At 37.5% G+C, this 22,969-nt stretch overlaps 2 protein-coding genes and 1 long non-coding RNA gene across 4 annotated transcripts in view; 2 read left to right on the top strand and 1 right to left on the bottom strand.

Annotated features, from left to right (window-relative positions):
- Nucleotides 1-9,132, top strand: part of LOC148679502 (uncharacterized) — a 35,347-nt gene extending 26,215 nt beyond the window's left edge. Inside the window, exon 3 of the long non-coding RNA XR_015945672.1 lies at nt 8,839-9,132. This is a non-coding gene — a long non-coding RNA (uncharacterized LOC148679502). The remainder of the gene's footprint in view (nt 1-8,838) is intronic.
- Nucleotides 1-17,999, bottom strand: part of LOC100331460 (beta-1,3-galactosyltransferase 2-like) — a 37,371-nt gene extending 19,372 nt beyond the window's left edge. Inside the window, exons 1-2 of one of the 2 annotated variants that reach the window (XM_087304459.1) lie at nt 17,947-17,999; nt 17,247-17,309 (exon numbers count right to left, since the gene is read on the bottom strand). In XM_087304459.1, the coding sequence (XP_087160585.1) occupies nt 17,247-17,260 (14 nt within the window). In that variant the 5' untranslated portion in view covers nt 17,261-17,309; nt 17,947-17,999. The remainder of the gene's footprint in view (nt 1-17,246; nt 17,310-17,946) is intronic. The other variant, XM_087304460.1, reaches the window with a different exon arrangement.
- Nucleotides 18,000-19,609: 1,610 nt separating this feature from the next.
- Nucleotides 19,610-20,892, top strand: si:ch211-12h2.8. Its single transcript, NM_001144808.2, is given in 6 exon segments — nt 19,610-19,661; nt 19,805-20,038; nt 20,213-20,260; nt 20,352-20,487; nt 20,619-20,722; nt 20,805-20,892. Coding segments are annotated over 6 exon segments (564 nt in total). The 5' UTR covers nt 19,610-19,633; the 3' UTR covers nt 20,819-20,892.
- Nucleotides 20,893-22,969: the final 2,077 nt, after the last annotated feature.

Below are 22,969 nucleotides of genomic sequence, written 5' to 3'. Positions count from 1 at the left end.
TTGTCATTATGGGGTATTGTGTGTAGAATTTTGAAAAACTAAAATAATGTAACCATTTTGGAATAAGGCTGTAACATAAAAAATGTGGGGGGAAAAAGTGAAGCACTATTACAGTTTTTTACACTGGCTATGACACTTTTTTCAATACATTTAACAAGTTTCCTAAACTCTTAACACAGTTAGCACAACATCCGTCTTCGTGGGCTATACAATTAACACATTTCTTGTTGCTTTGACACAAAATGCATCCGGTTAACACCAATTTAAAATGCTTGAACTTCTTTTACACACAAATTCAACTAAAACCAAAACAATGTAATTTTACAGTTCAATTTACCAATGCTTTCACACAGTATGTCAAAACAGATAACATTATGTTCTAAACAGAACCTATATAGGCTAAAGCCAAAGCGAAACATATTCCCTGTATATATATATATATATATATATATATATATATATATATATATATATATATATATATATATATATATATACACACACACACACACACACACGCACACACACATACACATATATATATATATATATATATATATATATATATATATATATATATATATATATATATATATATATATATATATATATATATATATATATGCTCCCAGCTCTCATATGAACATGATTCCCATCTTGAAAGCACACTCATGTGTTGTGGTTTTTCAAATCACATGATCGTACTGTATGATCATACTGTATGTTCTAAAAAACTGAGGTATTTGAAAGGAACAGTGAGCACATTACAGAACTCTGTCACCAATACGTCCAGGTAAGGTTATGCAATACAGTGATTACTTTACTATGCACAGTGTGTTTTGCAGTAAACGACTCTATAAACCTGGCGTTTATTAGTACATACATTAGTTATAGTACGATGAACCATTTACACTGTGTCTAATTACTTTTAGAGAGTCATGAAATTGGAGGTCAATCAAGTCCCACATGAAATTATCTATGTTGACGAGGCTAGCTTCAACTTGGCGAAAAGGCGTCGCCGTAGGAGAAACATAATAGGCCAAAGGGCCATCGTTACCATGCCGGGCCAGAGAAGAAGTCGGGCAAATGCAGAAGACCAGGCAGAATAGAAAATTATTTAGTTTTTTAATTATAATTACAGTGCTTTTTCTGTTTGTATATCTTGCAGTGATGTCCTTTTGCAAATATAAAAAATTCTGTGTCTGTATTTTTTTACATAAACTGTAAATTTTATAAAGCAATTTATTTCTTTATTTTTGTATTGAATTTTTGCAGTAAAAAAAAGAAAATGCATTTACTAAACCCAACAAAATGAAAATGTAGAGAGTCTTAAAATATAAGGGCAGAGCTGACACATAAACTGATGCAGTTTCTGTAATGTCAGCTGAGGATAGTGTTTTTATTGTCAGTGTTTTCTGATTGACTGAAAGTTTCTGTTGAAAGAGAACATGTGTTAGTGTTTTGAACAATAATGTCATTTTGGAACATGTTTGCAGTGTTTTGTTAGATATAGTGTAGTGTGTTAGTTTATTATTGTATTTTGAAAAGAAGTTTAGAGGTTTAGTTTATAATGTGTGATTTTGAGCATGAAATTAACTGTTTTGCCAATTGTGTGTTTTAGGTGTGTTGCTGCGTTAAGAGTTTAGCAAACTTGTTAAATGTATTGAAAAAACTGTCATAACCATTGTAAAAAACTGTAATACTTTTCGTATGCACTGTACACATGCAGATTTTATGGGAGGAAAGTGTTTAAATCAGGGATTCTCAAACTTTTTCACTTCGGGGCCCACTTCTTTGTCTGATAAATTTTTTAAAGCCCCACATGTCTCTAAATTTTCTCTACAATGTTGAAATGCTCTAAAATGAAATGCTCATTTAAACTTTATTCCTTAACAAATTTATGTTATACACTTGTTGTTCCTTCTATTATCAGCATTATATAAAAACATTTTATATATATATATATATATATATATATATATATATATATATATATATATATATATATATATATATATATATATGTAGGTGAAGTCATAATTAATAGCCCCCTTTGAATTTTCTTTTTTTAAATATTTCCTGAATTATGTTTAACAGAGCAAGGAAATTTTCACAGTATGTCTTATAATTTTTTTCTTCTGGAGAATGTCTTATCTGTTTTATTTTGGCCAGAATAAAAGCATTTTTTTTCATTTTTATTAAATCATTTTAATGACAAAATTATTAGCCCCTTTAAGCTATATGTTTTTTCAATAGTTTACAGAACAAACTGTCGTTATACAATAACTTGCCTAATTACCCTAACCTGCCTAGTTAATCTAGTTAACCTAGTTACCAAGTTAAGCCTTTAAATGTCACTTTAAGCCAGGGGTCTCAAACTCGCGGCCCGCGGGCCATCTGCGGCCCTCAGTGCAATATTTTGTGGCCCGCGCCGACCACTGTACACTGACAGAATTAGCGGAGCGGGGAGAGAGAGCGCTCCCCGCTCCGCTGATTCTATCCGTACACAGCGGTCAGTGGCATTCCCCGCCCGCCGTGTAAACAAAGGGGCGGGGATGCCGGTGACGTCACCACGCACCCCGCCCCTTTGTTAGACGCTGTGACGGGCGGGAACTCGGGATCTCGCGCCGGCCAGAACCAAGGTAAGCTGTTCCCGCCCCTGCCTGCCACTTAGCTACCTATCTGCAGCCTGCCACCTACCTAGCTACAGCCTGCATCTTATATATTTAGGTAGATACAGACTGGTAGACTGATGTGACTGGAGTGGGGTGGGGGTGTTTTATTTATACATATATACGCCTTTTTTTTAGGTGAGGGCAGGCACGTGCACACATAGGGCTCAACCTGTGCAGTGCACATGCCCTTTTTAGTCTTGGATAGAAAGTGCCCTTCCAAAATGATCAAAAGTGCCCCCGCGACGCGGCACACCTTCGGTCCCGCCCTTCAGTAGGCGCGCGACAACACAGCTCTTGAGTACGCGTGCGACAACACAGCTGATCAGTACGCGCGCGACAACACAGCTGATCAGTACGCGCGCGATAACACCGCTCTTCAGTACGCGCACATCCACTCTGCAGTGAGTGAGGGAATGAAAGTTTTGAGTGAGTTCCCCCAAGCCATACTGAGGGTCTCAACTGCTTCCGCTCTAAAGCCAAATGTGATTCAGATTTGTGAGAAGAAGCGCTGTCAAGTCTCTGGCAGCAAGGAGTAGGCAAAAGATGCCATGTTCAGAAGAACTGTTCATAATCTTCACTCAATGTTCTATTAATGTTCAGGACACTTCATGTTCAGAAGAAATAATTAAAACTGTTAATAATGACATTTGAGGACTTTTTTTTGTGAAATCCCTTATGCGGCCCAGCCTCACCCAGACTTTGCCTCCTGCGGCCCCCAGGTAAATTGAGTTTGAGACCCCTGCTTTAAGCTGTATAGAAGTGTTGTAACGCCACGCCAGCAGAGAGAGCCCTTGCCCGACATGTGACTCAGCTCCGCTCTCTCTGCGGCTACTTCCTGTTTGTGCTGTATTTCAGCGAGAGCTCAGACCATGCTTCCTTGTGAAGTTTACCTGCCTTACCAAGCGTTGTTCCAAGTGACTTTCATGACTGCTATCCTGTGTATGACCCTGCCTGCCTTGTTCACTCACGTTCTTTGTCTTTGCCCTCTTGATCTGTTTTGGACTGATTGTTGTGTTACTTCTGCCTGCACTCTTACTACGTCGTCTGGATTTGCCCGCTGTGTTTGTTGTTTGAAATCGCAGAATGTTTTCTTGTTGATGTCTTTGCCCAACCCCTTTAATAAACTTCTGCACATGGATTCTAACACTCCTTGTTACTAGTGTCTTGAAAATTATTTAGTAAAATATGATTTATTGTCATCATTCATTCATTCATTTTCTTGTCGGCTTAGTACCTTTATTAATCCGGGAATGCCCCAGCGGAATGAACCGCCAACTTATCCAGCACATTTTTACGCAGCGGATTCCCTTCCAGCCACAACCCATCTCTGGGAAACATTCACACACACACACACTACGGATAATTTAGCCTACCCAATTCTCCTGTACCGCATGTCTTTCACTGTGGGGGAAACCGGAGCACCCGGAGGAAATTCATGCCAACGCAGGGAGAACATGCAAACTCCACACAGAAACACGAGGCTCGAACCTGCGACCCAGCGACCTTCTTGCTGTGAGGTTACAGCACTACCTACTGCTATTATGAGTTATAAAAGCTATTATGATTAGAAATGTGAAAAATAAACAGATGGACAATAATTCAGAGGGGCTAATAATTATGTCGTCAAATGTATATATATATATATATATATATATATATATATATATATATATATATATATATATATATATATATATATATATGTGTGTGTGTGTGTGTGTGTGTGTGTGTGTGTGTGTGTGTGTATGTATTTATAATAATATTTCTCCACAAAATATTCTCCCTATGACCAGTTCGCCCCTGCATTACATGTATTTGTTGTCTACAAAGATTCAACTTATTTTTAAAGCATTTAAAGCACACTATGGAAGAAAAATACTAATACAACTAGTGAAAATAAATGGATTTTAAAATAATTGTTTAACTTCACTGAAGCAGTACAAAAAATTTATATTTAAGAGTATGTTTACAAACTTTTAATGCATATGATTTGGATATAACACCTCTCCAATCCAGTTCTATTAATCTGAGTCTTCCATAATACACACACTTAATAATGACTCCTACTTGTCTTCCCCGTGATGAAGAGTAGGCAAAATCTCATATGTAGTGAGGAAAAAAAAAGAATGTGTTCATCAGATGCTGGATTCAAACTGGGTTCATGATCGTTCGTGTCAAAACATGTTGTCATGCGCTTTACGAGCTGCTCCATTCAAGCTGCTGCGTGCTGCACTCTTTAGTTATGTTGTCTCTGCCAATCAAACGCTGATGTGCGGGAATTACTCAACTGACTTATCACAACAAGGTATGCTATTTGCATTTAGCCTAAATAGACATCCCAAAATTGGCCTTTTTCCCTCCTCGCAGGGGCCCCAAGTGCACGCAGGCCCCTAGGTGGCATTCAGTTGCTGCTGTGTTCACACAGTATGATTGATCTGTGAAAGGAGGATACACACTGCATGAAAAAAGATAATTAATTCATTTTCCTTCCTTATATTTCAGAGGTCGCCACAGCGGAATGAACCGCCAACTATTCCAGCATATGTTTTAGACACCGGACACATTCCCAGCACTGGGAAACACGCATAAACTCTTGCATTCAAACACATACACTATGGCCAATTCAGCTTTTCAATTCACCTGTATAGCACATAATTAGACCATCGCAATCTCACGGCAATTTGTAACTTTTTGATTTAGAGGCTAATATGTATGAATTTGTTTGATCTTTTTCGTACAATTCAGTACGATTTGCTCATTACCCAATAACGGTTGGGTTTAGGGGTGGGATTGGGTGCCACTCTTCCTTTTTAAAATTGTACATTTTCATACGACTCGGCAATTAGCCACTAAACTCACAAAACATAAAATACTTATGCTTCCTCATGAGATCAGGCTGGTTTAGACTGTGGGGGAAACTGGAGCTCCACACCAACATTGGTGTTGGTGTGGGGCCCTGGAGAAACTCACACCAAAATTGGGAAAACATTCCAACTCCAGTGCAAACCACTGAGCCACAGTACTCCCCCTAAAAAAAGGCAATGTTTAAGGACCTGCAGGGATATTGTGGTCTATAACTTCTCCCCGAACTCTCCGCTGTACTGTATGTTGTTCTTTCATTGGCTGTTGGTCTTCGCTAATGTGTTTTTTCAGTCAGAACTCATTCACAGAGCATGACTTTGAATTACAGACAAGTCCAGATATTTCTCCTGTCAATTCATGCCTGCACAACTAGATTTTCAACCTGATTTGCAAGTTAACCAGCTCACAGCTTCACCGAGCATGACAGAATTGCAGACATGTATAGATATTTAGCATACCAAATATTACACAGGTGTCTGTACTACATCTGCATTTGTCTCAGATCGCATTTTTGATAAATGACACTGTGTGCTTGTCGCTCATGTGAACAATCACAGATTTGCCTCTGATATCCAGCTTTTGTCAGTGTGTTTACAAAACCTGTAGGCGAGTGAAAATCAGGGCTAAAATTAAGCATTAGAAATCTAGTGACCATTAAGTCTTTTTTGGTCTGTATTTAGTATACTATGGGTCCTCTTGAACAGCTGGATAGTTTGGTTTATTTTTTTTTTTTAATTCCATTGAAAAAATATTTCTGAGCCAGTGGTACTTAAAAAATGGGTTAATGCGCTCTATTGCATCTGCCCTGTGTTCATACTGACACTCCCCATTCTGAGACTTAAAGGTGGCATTGCTCATGTGTGTTCATGTATTTCTGACATGACACATTGTGTGAACCGTCAAATTCTCATATCCACTCCCTATAAAACTGGGCAAGAAACTGCTAATGATGTCTAAAGATGTTTCACCCCCACCAGTGTCTATATAATATGATTCAGCAGAATTGCTCCTAAATAGATTTAAAGACAACCTACGTTAAAAGATCGATCAGGGATTTATTAGTTCATTTCAATGAATCAGATCTTGATGATTCGATTCACTTGATTCGACTCAATTGAGTCAGATTGAATCAGAATAAAAGATTCTACCATTTGTCCAGCAAATAGAAGACATTGCATTTTACTAATCTTGTTAATGTTATTGTAGTGGCCAACGATAATATCATAACACAGTATTGGGTTAACTTCTAGCGAGGAAACCAGATCTACAACTCGAGGCAATGACTAAGAAGCACATAAACAAGAACACAGTTGTTACAAAATGAAAACAAAGATTTATTGAGCTACACTACAAGACATGAAACTAACTATGGGATAAACAAACAACAAACAAACACACACACACAGAATACACACAGAGGCAGTTCAGAGGATGTCGTTGACAACCGTCCCAAATTAATTCTAGTACTTCTTACAAGATCTTAGAATAACACCTGAGAAACCACAAAAGCAAAGATATGGCTTATCCTTAACTGCTTAAGATCAATCTGCACCAGATCAGCAAGAGACAACATTTGTTTGTGTTCCTTGCACTTTTGCTGAAGTCTTGAGTTTGCCTCGCCGGGCTGGCCTGGGGGAAGCACGGCGCTCCTGATTGGGTGGTGACTCACTTCGGTGATGTCTTTGGCATTCACTTATGAATGAGTGGCTGTCATCCTGAGTTACCGAGGTGACGGACTGCTGAGAGTCGGTTTGCGGAAGTTTGTGTGGTTTCAGCAGTCCCAAAACCTTAAGAGAGTAGCATCGTGGTGACCCAATGTGCAGCTGCCATGAAGGGCAGGGCCACGCCCCGTATCATCATACTTAGGCTTAATCATTAGACTGCTTGTTGATTTCATGTGGTGAAATCTCTTAAGTTTGTAATTATCTTACATCAAATGTTCATGAATCATGGAAAAGAGTCTTGTGGGGGCAGTTAGCTAGATTTTCCCACTGAAAATTGTTAGCCTACTGAAAATTGTTAGCCTACCAAATTCACCTGTACCACGTCTTTTGACTGTGGGGGAAACTCGAGCACCTGGAGGAAACCCACGCAAACGTGGGGAGAACATGCAAACTCTAGACTGAAACGCCAACTGACCCTGCTGAGGTACAAACCGCCAACCTTCTATTGCTGTAAGGCAATAGCACTACCTACCGATGACTGAAATGGCTTCAAACACCAAGGCGGCAAAGGACGTCAACATGGATGGATGTTGCATTTTATTTGGAAAAGAAAATCGGGTTGAGAACTCAAGGTCAGGTTAATGTAAATATTCAATATCCAACCTAAAACCAACCAAATATCAATCTCCTATAATGTCAATGATGTTAAAACTTGACGTTGTGTGGACATTAACACTATGACGTCTATCAGACGTTGGATTTTGGTTGCCATAACTGATGAATAAATGTCAGTATTTGATGTCAGTAAGACGTTGGTTTAAGATGTTTGCTTAACGTTGGAATTTGGTTAGTTTCCAACACAACCTAAAATCAACCAAATATCAACATCATTATTGGACATCAAAATAAGATTGTTCTTAGACGCTGGATAGACGTTTGGTCACCTGACAACACTGCCGTCTTATGACGTTGTGTTCCAGCTGGGCAATAACTAAATGCACTGCAGATGTTACGTTTACACTCATCCACAAATTACAAGTAAATGCATCAGTTTTTTAAAGCGTAATACTCATTACTCACTACTCTTGAGTACTTTTGAAAGAGTTACTTTTTACCTATACTTTGAGTAATATTTACAACAGATACTTTTGACTTACTTGCACTATATTTTAGGCAAGTAATGGTAGTTTTATTTGACTATGCTTTTTCAGTACTCTTTCCACCACTGCACGAATCACAGGACAGATTTTTCTAAGCCCCATAGACAAGAAAAAATAAAGTAATGACTGCAGGTTGATGGAAAGTAATGGAGTAAAAGTATCAATACTGCATTAAAATGTACTCAAGGGAAAGTAAAAGATCAGATTTTTAAAATTACTTAGTAAATTACAATTTCTGAGAAAACCTACTCAAATACAGTCTTTTGTTTGAGTATTTGTAAATTGTTACTTTAAACCATTGTACAGTCTCTGCATTTGTGTGTGTGTGTGTGTGTGTGTGTGTGTGTGTGTGTGTGTGTGTGTGTGTGTGTGTGTGTGTGTGTGTGTGTGTGTGTGTGTGTGTGTGTGTGTGTGTGGAAAAAATATTCTATGGACAAAATCATTAGCCCCTTTAAGCAATATATTTATTTGATAAAGAACAAACCATCATTTTACAATAACTTGCCTAATTACACCAACCTGCCCAGTTAACCTAATTAACCTATTTAAGCCTTTAAATGTCACTTTAGGCTATATAGAAGTGTCTTGAAGAATATCTGGTCAAATATTATTTACTGCCATCATGAAAAAGATAAAATACTTCAGTTATTAGAAATTAGTAATTAAAACTATTATGTTTTAAAATGGGTTGAAAAAAAAATCTTCTCTCTGTTAAACAGAAATTGGGGAAAAAATTAAACGGGGGGCTAATAATTCTGACTTCAAATGTGTGTGAGTGAGTGTGTGTGTATATATATATATATATATATATATATATATATATATATACATACACATACATGCCTAATATGCGATGACCAGTGATTTATTTTTGAAAAATCCAGAGATGGTTGTGTACACCATGATTTTATATAAAATTCACCTTAATATGATGTGAAATGACTCAAAAGTGGTCATAAACAAATATTTTCTTAATTCAAAAGAGTAGTGGATTGGACCTGGAAACAGTATTTCATACCTCACGACTGAACAAGTGGATAGAAATGATCACCATTTGTAAGTATTGATGACATTTCTTTCTAAAACAAAAATTAAAAATGCTGTCGTTTAGAGAATATAATGTTTGCTTCGAAGTACTGTAACGACGGGGAGTGACACATACAACTGATGTAAGATCCCCAATGCAGGTTTATTCGTCGTCAGGCAAGCAATGGTCAATACAGGTGCAAACGGGTATGTGAAGGCAATCCAGAATCGTAATCAGTAACAGGCGAAAGTAGTGATGTGACATTGTGCGCCGAGGCTTCGAAGCATGTGTCAAAAAAACAATACATCTCGCAGTGAAGCAGTGTACCGGAACTTGATTCGTTTTGCCATCATCACGTGATCAGTGACGTCCGAAGCTTCATTTTCGCCTATACCCATGTGACTACTTCGAATTTTGATTCAAAGGTTTAAACAACCTCATAGTAAAGTGTATAGCTAGAGATTAGGCATCGATTACATACAATTTTTAGTAAAAAGGTTTTGAACCATACTAAAGTGTATTAGCGTATTTTTTTACAACTATCTTTAAAGAAAACCACAGCATATCGTAGTATTGTGTTTAACAGAGACCAGCTGGCGAGTGCAACCCTGAAGCATCACTCACATAGCCTCCTCCAAGAGCATTCGCCTCCCATGCATGAATCGCTGGTTTGATCCCCACTTGGAACAGGACTAGTTGTATTATGATAAACTTTTGAATACCTTGGATTTTACTACAGTCATCAGTGGTGTAATGTAATATCTTGTGTAAAAACTACAGTAATGAGTAATTTGTTTATATTGCTGTTGTTGTATTACTACATGAATGAGTTGGTCAGTTGTGAATATTTGACATTATGGCAACACAGTGCTTTCCCACACTTTAACCAGAAGAGGTCCTCATCGAGCTCTGATTTAGAAAGCCTCGAGTAACGAACCTTTTTCTGATACAGTTGAGTCGAGCGCTTCACTGGTTCAGAAAGCTTAATTTCACCATCACTAGGCGAAAGGTCAAAAGGCAGGTGGCAGACAAAGACAAAGATTCTAACAAGGCTAAGATCAGTATACAGGATAACAAGACTTGGAAACACGGTGCAGTGCTACTGACTGTAAACAAGACTCGGCAAACTGAATGGGTGAGTGTGTGGCTTAAATAGTGTGTGCAGTCTGTCTCTGACAATCCTCAGGTGGTGTGAATGTAATCAGTCTAGATGAGTGAGCATGTGTGAGTGTGACCGGAGTGCATGTATGAATATGTAGTCCATCAAAAGGCGGAAGTGTAGACCATAGTTATGGTGAGTGAGAACCAGCGATCTAATGGAATACGATCGCTGGTAATCGTGACAAGTACAATTGTTTTTTTATAGACATTATTCTATTTTAGACCAATGAAAAAGATTTTCCCAACAAAATGTAAAACAAAATGTCAATGCAGTGTGTGTGTGTGTGTGTGAGAGAGAGAGAAATAGTGAGAGACAGTATTAGATGCATAAGATGTAAGACAGTAAGAGTATAAGATGATTTGATGATGATTGGCTGGACTGGGAGTTTTGAAATATTCAGTTTTTTTTCTTTAATTTCACAACAAATTAAAACTAATTAAAAATCCAATGAATAAATATGAGTAAAATAAACATTTTACTTACACATAACCTGGTAAATTAAGTGAAAAGTAAATATATATTCATTCATTCACTTTCTTTTCGGCTTAGTCCTTTTATTATTCCAGGGTCGCCACAGCGGAATGAACCACCAACTTATTTACTTAGCAGATGCCCTTCCAGCTGCAACCCATCTCTGGGAAAGTATACTATATATATATATATATATATATATATATATATATATATATATATATATATATATAGTTTTTTTTTCATATGTAACCATTTTACCTTTAATGTTATTTTGATAACAATAGATGATCGAGAAAACTTCATTATTTACAGGCATAGGAACATACAGTGCTCAGCACATATAAGTACACCCCTCACGAATCTCTCTTTAAAAAAAATAAAATTAATAGGAAGCTAAACAATATTATATTTGTGCATATACATTAGATCAGTCAGTACTGAAACCAAATCTGGAGCTTATCTAACAAAATAACTTTCAATAACTCAAAAACTAGTACACCCAAATGTATGTTATTGAAAAATATTAAATACAAATTTAAAAAAGAGGAAACTACTCAATTACGCTGAGCATTAAAGTTATGTCATAATAATGATTTTGGTATGAAGGTTTTTGACACATGTATACATTTGAAAAATGCATAAATTACACTCATTTTACCAGCGTGTAACTTTGTTTAAATTGGCATACAAAGGTTTAAAACGTTGTTTGGCAGTTGACCAAAATCAGACCTGCTGAGGAGGCGGATGATTAATGGCAGTGACGCACGTCAAACCAGGAAAAAAGACGTGTCTGCACGCAACACTTTCACAAGAACAGGGCAGAACCGGCATACAGCAGGATGTAGTTTAACGAAAGAGTTTGCTTTAAATCATTATCTCTAAATAATTTGGAGTGCAAACGTGTCGTTTATCTTTAAAAAAAAAAAAAAAAAACACAACCCTGTGTGTATTCAGGAAAGGTGTGCTATTGCCTTTTTTATTTAGACTTGCTATTGTAGAATAACTTTGTCCATTCAGAATTTTGTATTGGGCCTACTTGCCTCCATTGAGGTAAAGCAGAGTAAGTTTTTAGCCACTGACAAAATGAAATGCATTTTTTTAGGTTACAGCCTTATTCCAAAATGGATTAAATTCATTTATTTCTCCAAAATTCTGCACACAATACCCCATAATGCAATGTGAAAAAGATTTTTTGAAATCATTGCAAATTTATTACAAATTAAAAACCTGACAAAATCACATGTACATAAGTGTTCACAGCCGTTGCTCAATACTTTGTTGATACCTTTTCGATTATGATCCCACAAGCCTGTCTTGGAAATTTTTGACCATTCCTCTTTGCAGTACCTCTCAAGCTCAGAGAGCTTGGATGAGAAGCAACGTTGTACAGCCATTTTCAGATCTCTCCAGAGATGTTCAATAAGATTTAGATCTGGGCTCTGGCTGGGCCACTCAAGGACATTCATGGAGTTGTTGTGAAGGCACCCCATTGATATTTTGGTTGTGTGCTTTGGGTCATTGTCCTGCTGGAAGATGAACCATTGCCCCAGTCTGGAAACAAGAGCACTTGTACAGCAGGTGTACATTCAGGTTGTTTCTGTAGTACATTGCTGCATTCATCTTTCTCTCAGACAGAATGGCCATCGGGTTATTGATCGCCTCCAAAACTAAGGCCCTTTCCCCCGATCACTCAGCTTAGATGCCCGGCCAGCTCTGTGAAGAGTCCTGGTGGTTCCAAACATCTTCCACTTATGGATAATGGAGGACACTGTGCTCATTGGAACTTTCAGAGGAGCAGATATTTTTCTGTAACATTCCCCAGCCTTGTGCCTCGAGACAATGCTGACTCGGAGGTCTACAGACGATTCCTTGTCTTTATGCTTGGTTTGTGCTTTGACATGCACTATCAACCTTGGGACCTTATATAGACAGGTGTAGGCCTTTTCAAATCATGTTCAATTAACTGAATGGACCACAGGCGAACTCCAGTTAAGCTGCTGAAACATATCAAGAATGATCTGGAGAATGATGGCTGTGAATACTTATGTACATGAGATTTTTCAGGTTTTTATTTTTTAATAAATTTGCAACAATTTCAAAAAGATCTTTTTTCACATTGTCATTATGGGGGATTGTGTGTAGAATTTTGAAAAATTAAAGAATTTAACCATTTTGGAATAAGGCTGTAACATAAAATAATGTGGAAAAAGTCAAGCATTGTGAGTACTTTCCAGATGCTCTGTATATGCGGATATAAAGAAGCAATGCAGGAGACCTACCATAAATTGCCTGTATATGCACATATATGCAACTCAATTTTGATATGTGGCATATATACACACATATGCAGCATATATTTTATCATATATGTGAATATATGCAGCATAGGTTTAATATATACGCAAATATCCTCATATAGGTTCTTTCCATGTGGATAGTCAAGTGTTATTACACACAAATGAAACTTCTATCATCATTTAGGCTACTCACCCTTCCCTTCTTTCAAACATTTGAGTTCTGAGCAGAACATTTAATATTCCCCTACTTTGCAATAAAAATGTGCAATACTTTTTCATACGTAATTGAATACAGCAACTTATATCAATATACAATGCAACACTTACTACATTCGCATTTGTAGACAGCAAGGTATAACCTGTATATTTATAACAAATCTATACATACAATTCAACATCCAGATTTCTTGACTAACTGCATTTCATATATATATATATACATACATATATATATATATATAGTGTTGTCACTTGTCACTTCATGTACACTGGAAGCTTCTGTAGCCAAATGTAGACATACATTTCTGTAGACAAATTTCTTGTGTGTGTGTGTGAAGCACACTTGGCAATAAAACTGATTCTGACTCTTCTGTTCAACCCACATTTTTAAAAAAAGCTTTAAATCTGGTAAACTTTGACTTCTGGTCTTGTTTTTCTTACTTAGTCAGTGGTTTCAGGTTTTCAGTTTAATATCTTATTTTATGTTCAACAAAAAAAGAAACTTAAAGTGTTGAGATTGATGTTGAGTAAATAATGAATACATTTATTTAAGGCTACGTCAACATCACTGGTGTGCTGCCTCCCTCTAGTGGCTCAGGCTATTATTGTTCTGGTGGTTCTTCAGATTTTTCTTTACATGTGTCTTTTAAGTCAAATTATTATATGTAGCCTGTGTTAATTAAATTAGATGTAATTAATCAATTCAATTCAATTCACACTGTTCCAGTTACTATGACCATTTATGTGAAGCTGCTTTGACACAATCGACATTGTAAAAGCGCTATACAAATAAAGCTGAATTGAATTGAATTGAAAAGTTAATAATAGCAACGTTGTGAGATCAATAGACTAGTTTAAATATAAAGTTTTAAAATTAAATTGGCATCAGCTGATTGTATTTATTACCCATACAATGATGGATTGCAGCTGGAAGGGCATCCGCTGTGTAAAACATGTGCTGGATAAGTTGGCGGTTCATTCCACTGTGGCGACCGCAGGTTAATAAAGGAAATGAATGAAAGGTTGTATTCATTCATTAATTAATGTATTCATTCATTGTCTAGTCACACTATGCTATACGAACCATGCCCAGGCCCGTTTCCCGGATTGTTTAAGAAGTGTGAGTGCGCTGAATAGGGCTCAGGCACGGTTCACTTGGCCGGCCCTGGCCTGGTTGGAAGAGATGGGCCTGAACGCGGTTCACTTGGGCTTTGGCCAGACATGAAAGCGAGACGTGACTTTAAGGGACTGTTTCATATGGATTTATTAATCATTCTTACTGTTCAATCAACGCAAACTGCCATAGTTTATTAAAGATGAAAACCCCTCACTGCACGACAGCTGCGTGCCTTCAGCAGACCTCCTCATTCCTGCAGCACGAGAGCTGTATGATTGTTTATGAGTGCCAAAAGTGGTGGATCTGTTCGGCGAAATATTTGACTGCATGTCGCTGCATATCAAACGACTGAAATGATATAACCAGAGAAATCTCCACTGTGCTGAGCGAGAGTGCTTCTCACTGAACAGCGCAGCATCAATGACGTAAGCGTGCCCAGGCCAGATTGTAGTGTGAGTGCGGGCCTTCGGGGGAGACGGGAGTGGGGACAAGTGTGCTTTGGCCCGGTTCGAGGCAACTGTACCTAGTGTGAGTACGGCCTTAGTTGTTGGTTCAAGAGTTCACACTTAGCTGATAACTGATTATAAGCAAGTTTGGCATGCTGTCCTGGGAGAGAACCCTGAGCTCAAAAGGTCCTTGAGCCCTGGGCTCCCTCCTGTTTGCAGGGCGAGAGGGGAGCTTTGAGCTCAGGTAGATCTTGACAACTCCCCCCTTGATAAGAGCTGATGACTTAAATGAATGCTATGAAGAGATATGCTGTAGGATGAAAGTTTGACTGTAGCACTAAATTTAGATTGATCAATTCACTTGTAGGGCATATTTTCGGAGTATGGGAGGAAACCGGAGAAAACCCACGAGAGCACTAAAAGAGCATGTAAACTACGCACAGAAACCACAGCCGGCCTGTTAAAAGACAAGAACTGGTGACATTCTTACTGTGAGGCCACCGTGCCACCCTATAAGGAGAACGGTGGAGAAGTAGGGGTGGAATGGGGATTCTTTAAATCGAAGATGGCTGTAGTGAGAAACCCTGGCTCTTTATAGTGGGTTAGGAATAGCCTGATTGGTGGATCATACATAGATAGTGCAGAACCAGCCGTGTTCAGTCATAATCACATGATCTTCTCGAAATCAAGCTACGGTCACACTAGAGTTTGTGCATGCGAAATTCTGTCATACGGCGCTACGAAAAGGGGCGGGATTAAACAAACTTATTAGACATTTTAAAAAGTGAGCGATTGCTCCATGTTTTAAATTTCTGCCCAGAGATGTCATGTTTCACGCAGTCAAGTGATGCGATTTCGCAGGTCAGAGTTCACCAAGCTTGAACTTTGCACCGCAGCAACCTGCGAAACTTGACGCATGACCCCGCGTTTCCGGTCTGACGCATTCATGTGCGTATGAATGGAAGTCTATGGGAGGAAAAGCCTAGTGTGACCGCAGCTTTAGTCTATAAATAAACTTCAATTAATGGATATCAGTGAATCTGCAGTCCAAGGGGGAATAGGACGATCATTCCACTAGAGTGGAACAATGAATGAAAAGGTTTTGGAAGAGGAGATGCAGTGTCAAAAGACTGTTATTTTTTACAACATAAAAAGTATTTTAAAAGGTGTTAAAAATAGTTCAGAAAAAAAAAAATAAACGTTTGATGAACAGTACAGTCGAAAAGTAGAACCTAACTCTTTGTTGTTTTTCATTAAGTGATTTTCGGTAAAATACACTGTGGTCTATTAAGTCCATTTTGACCAAGTCCGTCCAGAAAATCAGCAAGAAATGGCAGAATACATAGGTTATTGCAGATTAAATTGATCTTGCATGGAGGGCAGTCAATCAAAAGCGCTACAAATTTCAAATGGCAACGTTATTCTTCCTCTTCATTTGCCTGTTCATTTTAGCTCAACAACCTTAAAGGGCCATGAAACCCTCCTGTTTCAGCATGGTGTTTTTACACCTCTAGATTGGAAAAAGTGAGGAAAGTGGGTGTGTCTAGCTCTGTTTAAGTGGGAGTGTCGGGGGAGGGAACAGGAGAAGGATTTGAATAAAAATGGGAGTTTTCATTTGGGCACATGCTGATTTTCACAGAGGCAAAACAAACACACACGCAGGCATGGGCATAAATCTGATTTAACAGTAGGGGGAGACAATAAATACAAATTTTTTTTCGAGCATTTTTCTAAAGGGGACACAAATAATACAACCGAATTGTACTAATACAGGTATGTCCCCACAGTTAAAAATGGTTTCATCATTATTATTATAGCATGGAGACTACGTCATTATGATTATTATCAAAGCTTTTCTCAGGTTCAACAACAAAGCAAATTTTTCTTCAAAACTATTTATTGCATTGTTTGTCGTGTTGTTTACAGTCAACAGACTGACTCCTGAAGCAGAATAAATGCAAGACATTTTCCATACTCATAATAACTACCTTGTTTACATTACACTTGTTAAATTTACAGCTCATATTGTAAATCTGTGAGCCTGTGAAATCTGCTAAACAGCCACAACTCCAAAAACATTAAAAAAAAAAAAAAACCTCAGAAGAATTGTCATTATCCATTCAATAAAGCACAACAACCTTACCTGACACTGTGCATCTGACTGACCCTGCTCTGCCTGTTCCTCAATCATTTATTTCTCCTTTGCCTGTTGTTGATAATGTGACATTAGTATTTTCATAAGCACTCATTCTTAAAGTCAAATTGCTTAATATGTAAAGTTGTTGTACTTTCTGTTTAGCTGCACTTAAAAATGATCTTATGCCCCTTTTCTCTGTCATTTTATCCAATACATGACACTGCAGTGCAAGTTTATTTATACTGTAGCACATTTTATAAACAATGGTAATTCAAAGTGCTTTACATAAAGATTACAAAACTATCATAATCCCAACAATAAAAACACAGAGTTAAAAAATTTAAATTTCAAACTAATTGAGTCACTTAAAAAAAGAATAGAAACTGATTATACATAAATACAGTGGGGTTAGTGTGCTCAGTGTAGCACAGTGCTCATTTAGCAAATACACAGCTAAACAATATGCTAATTGTGGTCGTTAATGTTAAGTTAATGTTATGCCAAGTCGTCACAAATGAAACAATGCATGGGAAACGGCTTTAGCATTAGCAACAAGCTAACGTTAACTAGATAAGTAATTTTAATTACTAATAAAGCAGATTCATGGACAATTACACAACTAATTTACGCAACTAATTTATGAATGAGTCTGTAATAACTACATTGAAGAGAATCACTTTATTTAAGGATAAAACCCCCTACTTACTTACTGAAATTCAACATTAACACAGGCGCAGCCGCACACACGTGCGTGTGTGTGAGTAGGTGAGATGAGGGAAAAAAATAAATAAATAAGCACACAGTGGACCGAACCACTTTGAGAAAGGGAAGGAGGAACTCAACTGCTTCTAAATGCATTTTAAATGATAAATACAGTTTTCTTTCTGCGTAGACAATTATTTTAGGTATATATACATATTTTTTTGTAATTGAGAGTGGTTGTTTTTTTTGGGTGGGGGGTGGGGGGCAACCCTCGGATGGGAGGAAACATGTTGACTTTATTATTTAATGTTACTGTATATAGTTAATAAAGTTTAACTAAAACACAGTATATAGTTGACAGCATGATGAATTTCCTGATGTTCCACATGGTGGAACAAAACAAACAATATAGTCTGGTCATGTAGGAAACACACCATACACCACATTCAGATGACCAATATTAACAATACAAAATAAAGGTTAAAAATGTGCTAATTTCACATTTAAATGTATAAAGAGACAACTTAAACCACTTCAGATTTGGGCATAAATAACCTAATAAATACAAGGTGGGTAATAAATACCCTGCTAAAAAAATCCAGCTTGAACCAGCCTAGGCTGGTTGGCTGGTTTTAGCTGGTCGACCAGCCTGGTTTTAGAGGGGTTTTGGCCACTTCCAGGCTGGTTTCCAGCCATTTCCAGCCTGGTCTTAGCTGGTCAGGCTGGGAGATGACCAGCTAAAACCAGCTTGACCAGCCTAGCAGGCTGGGAGCCCAGCCAAAACCAGCTATGTCCAGCTTAAACCAGGCTGGTCAAACTGGTTTTAGCTGGATTTAGCTGGTCATTTTCCAGCCTGACCAGCTAAGACCAGGCTGGAAATGGCTGGAAACCAGCCTGGAAGTGGCCAAAACCCCTTTAAAACCAGCCTGGTCGACCAGCTAAAACCAGCCAACCAGCTTAGGCTGGTTTAAGCTGGATTTTTTAGCAGGGTAGCAAGGCAATATTTAAGACTTCAGACTGGTCACAGTCTGTAAATAGCTGATAGTAAATAAAGATTCAGTATTAGAAAGTATAAAGCAGTATTAGAAATATGGACTTTACGTCCAAATTGTAATGGCTTGTTCATTTCAACCCACCCTGTGTCTACAATCAGCATAAATGACAAAACTACAAACTGCAAGGAACATATTACCAAACATTAAACAAATTTTAAAAATTACGTTATTAAAAAACCGCCAACAATCAAATGCAGTGAAAAAACGCAAATTATACAACTCTATTTTTGTTATAGGACAATTTTAGACTGAGATACACCTTTCAAAAATCTTGGGGAAAAATCTAAACATTTAGAAAATTACCTTTAAAGTTGTCTAAATTAAGTACTAAAAGTACCAAAAGCATTGTACGTTAATAATCTAAAATTGAGTTTTGATATATTTACAGTTGCAAAATGTCTAAATATCTAAGTTTAATGAACAGAATGAAGAAGATGGAATCCAGCCCATAATGTATAATTAAACTAATAAGGTCTTGAATGCTTTGTGGTTCATTGTTCTTTATGAAAGCATCAACTAAAGACAAACCCTTATACAGGTGTGGTGTACAGGTGTTGCTCATTACCACTCACATCAGTGGCCTATAAATATGAATCAGTAAAGATGTCATGCACTGTGGAGGACAACAGTAGAATCATGTTCTTGCTAAGTTTATTTCTCACCAGTGAGTTTCTTGTGGGGAAAAAAAAAAATAATAAATAAATAAATAAATAAATAATCATCATTTGGATTAAGTTTTGTGCTGCTAATAATGTCTCAGTGATGAGTAGTGCACAGGTGTCTTAATCAGTTCTTTTTGTTTCTCAGTGATTCTTCTGAACTCCAGCTTGCTGATATCAGCAGGTCGTGGTGGGCATGATGGTGGGCATGACGGCCACAGTCACGGTGGGCACGACGGCCACAGTCACGGTGGGCACGACGGCCACAGTCACGGTGGGCACGATGGCCACAGTCACGGTGGGCACGGTGGGCATGATGGTCACTATCATGGTGGGCACGATCATGATGGTCATGACAATGACTACTGCAGGAGGTCTACTGGTGAGTTTCTCAATGTCCCAGAATGTTACTTTGTTTGTTTGTTATTTTTGTTTAATCTTTCACCTAAACTTCACTGATTTGAGTAATGCTTAACGTTTATTGGTTATTTTGCTCAATTGATCAGTGAGTAAAATCTCCCAGTTTAAGATACTGAAGTGGAACTTTCATTTTTAGACACCAAAACCGCATGTGAAGGTTCTGTCCTGCATCTGTCCTGTCCTGGTAAGATGCTGAAGTTTCACAATCTGGTTAATCAGTGCTGGTTAAATAATACTGTTTGTTACATGCATTTTTTTTTTCTTGCCTCCTGTAGATCATTTTAAGATCAAGATCCTTGCTGCAAACTATGGACGTACAGATCGCACAACCTGTGTTGACTATCATCCATGGAGGGAAATCAAAAAAACAGACTGCTATTCATATCACTGTCTGACTGATGTGTCTGCAAGGTAATGTTTTATTTTTTTTTTAACTGGATATCTGGTTTCTAATGGGTCCGTTTACGGGTATTATGTGCAAAAGCGAACTGAATTGAATCCAGTCTTTACTCAAATGGGATTCATGAACCGTCATTTTGTAGGTGTGATGGACGCAAGAGCTGCTCTATACCAGCCACCAATGGTGAATTCTCTGATCCGTGTTATGGCACATACAAGTACCTGAGGGTCAAATACTGCTGCAAGCGTAAGTTACTCTACAAAGCAAAGAAATTGCTCTACTGGTGTTTACGTGACCTCATTAAGCTTTGTTTTAACTTCTCTCGCAGGTCCTAGGAGTTGATCTTGTGGATCAGAGTCCTTTCTCTGCCAGCATCTCCACTGGAGTTTGTTCAATAAAAGCTTTTAATGTTAATGAACTCTTGGTTTTTATTTAAAGTGTAATTATTAAATGTCTTTGGAACCCGTCACTGAAGCAGAGGTGATTTAAGGCTGTTTGTGGTTTAATGGAGCCGGACACAAAGATGAACTTCTGCAACTATAAAAACCGTGGTAATTTTCATGTTAGACCTCTAAGCTTAATACAGTTTGGTGTGCAGTAACATTTGAGCCTCAAATACAGTTAGGTTGTACATGCAATTATTCACTCCCCAAAACCAAGTCTAGTAAAACTCCCTTCTGTCTTACGAGTGCAAAGTTTAAGTGATAGTTGCAATGCCAGCTAGGATTTTTTTTTTTTTTTTTTTTGTGTGTGTGCAACTTCAAGGATTTAAAACTGCAGTCAGTCTTGCTGTTCTTAGCTGACAGGAATGGTACCTGGTGTGCTCTTTGGTTGTTGTAGCCTATCTGCCTCAAGGTTGGATGTTTTGTGTATTTTGGTTGCGCTGAGTAGTTACTGAGTTTGTTGCATATTCTCAGCTTGAGCTAAATTGGCCATTCTCCTCTGGCTTCAACGAGATGTTTGTGCACAAAACTGCTGCTAACTGGAATTTTTTTTTTTTTTTTCTGGTCCTTAAGCTATTCCCTGTAAAACCTTACAAATGGTGGTTTGTGAAAATCCCAGTAAACCAGCAGTTTCTGAAATACTCAGACCAGTCTGTCTGGCACCAACAGCCATTTCATGGTTAAAGTCACTTAAATCTGTTTCTCAACCACATTCCTGGTTTTGGATGTCTCCTTTTGGCCGTCACACACATAACAGGTCTTTCAGTCTCTCCTGATGATCTGTTTGATTAAGGAGACATGGGAAATGTGCAGAGCTGGCATTTCTCCAGGATCATGGTTGAGAAATACTAACTTAAATAACCTTTCTCTCCATTCTGATGCATGGTTTGAACAGCAGCAGATCATCTTGACCACGCCTAAATGAGTTGCTGCCATGTGATTGGCTGATTAAAAATTTGTGTTAACAAGTAGTTGGACAAATTTACCTAATAAAGTGGCCTGTAAGTGCATTTTATATTAACAATTATTACTTTTATCAACCTAATTGTACTGTTAAAGTATTTGTAGTTTTTTTTGTTTGTTTGTTTTGTCAACAGCAGTTATGCAAACTGCTCATTGTTTTGAATTTTGTTTTTGATGGGACTCTAACACTTCTTTCAGCTTGTGAAAGTACATGGCAATCTGCACACAGAAAGCTATACTGGCAAAGGCAGCCATAGTGTAAATGTTTCAGTCTAAAATGTTTAAGTAACTAGGCTGCTAGATAATGAAATGTGACTACATGGACAGCCTGCAATATCTGTAGAGAAACAAATGTTAGAGAATCATTATAATAATATGAGTAAAGCTTACTTTATATTTAATTTTACTGTGACATATCAAAAAACAATTCCTAGTATTACTTAAAATCTCAATTGTCCAATAAAAAATGTTAATTTTATTCATAAAATCTACATCAGTAACCTTGTAACAGCATACATACACAGTCCAGAAGGCTGTCTTGTCAAATGATACTTGTAAAACACCAATTAAAAACAGAATTAAATTAGTGTTTGTGGTTAATGAGTTTTTTTTTTTTTGTTATGAAATCTCAAGTAAACAATTATTTAAAAGCTAGAACAGCTAGTATTTCTCTTTTTTTATATACTAAATACAGTGGTTCATGATGATCGACTCCATAAGCATTTTAATGAAAATGACAATGTAGGAAATAAGTGCACTTAATAACCACGGCATTTTGTTTAAGAGTTTAACTTTGAGATGTTGATGATGTTAAAAAAGTTTTAACACCGCCTCACATTGTTTTTTCCCCTAAGATTTACAGAATGTACGTACATGTAGCATAGTATAGTAAACTACAGTATAGTAAAACAAGCATTCATGATTAAGGGAAAGCAAAATACTAAACTACAAATCTCTGTGTGAAAGTGTTTGCCCCCTGAACCTCATAAATGGGTGGGCCACCCTTAGCAGAAACAACTACAGTCAAGCGTTTTTTAATAACTTGCAATAAGTCTTTATATTATATTATATTATATTATGAAAGATA

This window comes from Danio rerio, chromosome 22 (assembly GCF_052040795.2).
Source record: "Danio rerio strain M-AB ecotype USA chromosome 22, GRCz13ab, whole genome shotgun sequence".
NCBI classification, from domain to species: Eukaryota; Metazoa; Chordata; class Actinopteri; order Cypriniformes; family Danionidae; genus Danio; species Danio rerio.
The sequence above is the reverse complement of the archived record's forward strand: the minus strand, read 5'-3'. Positions and strand labels throughout refer to the sequence as shown.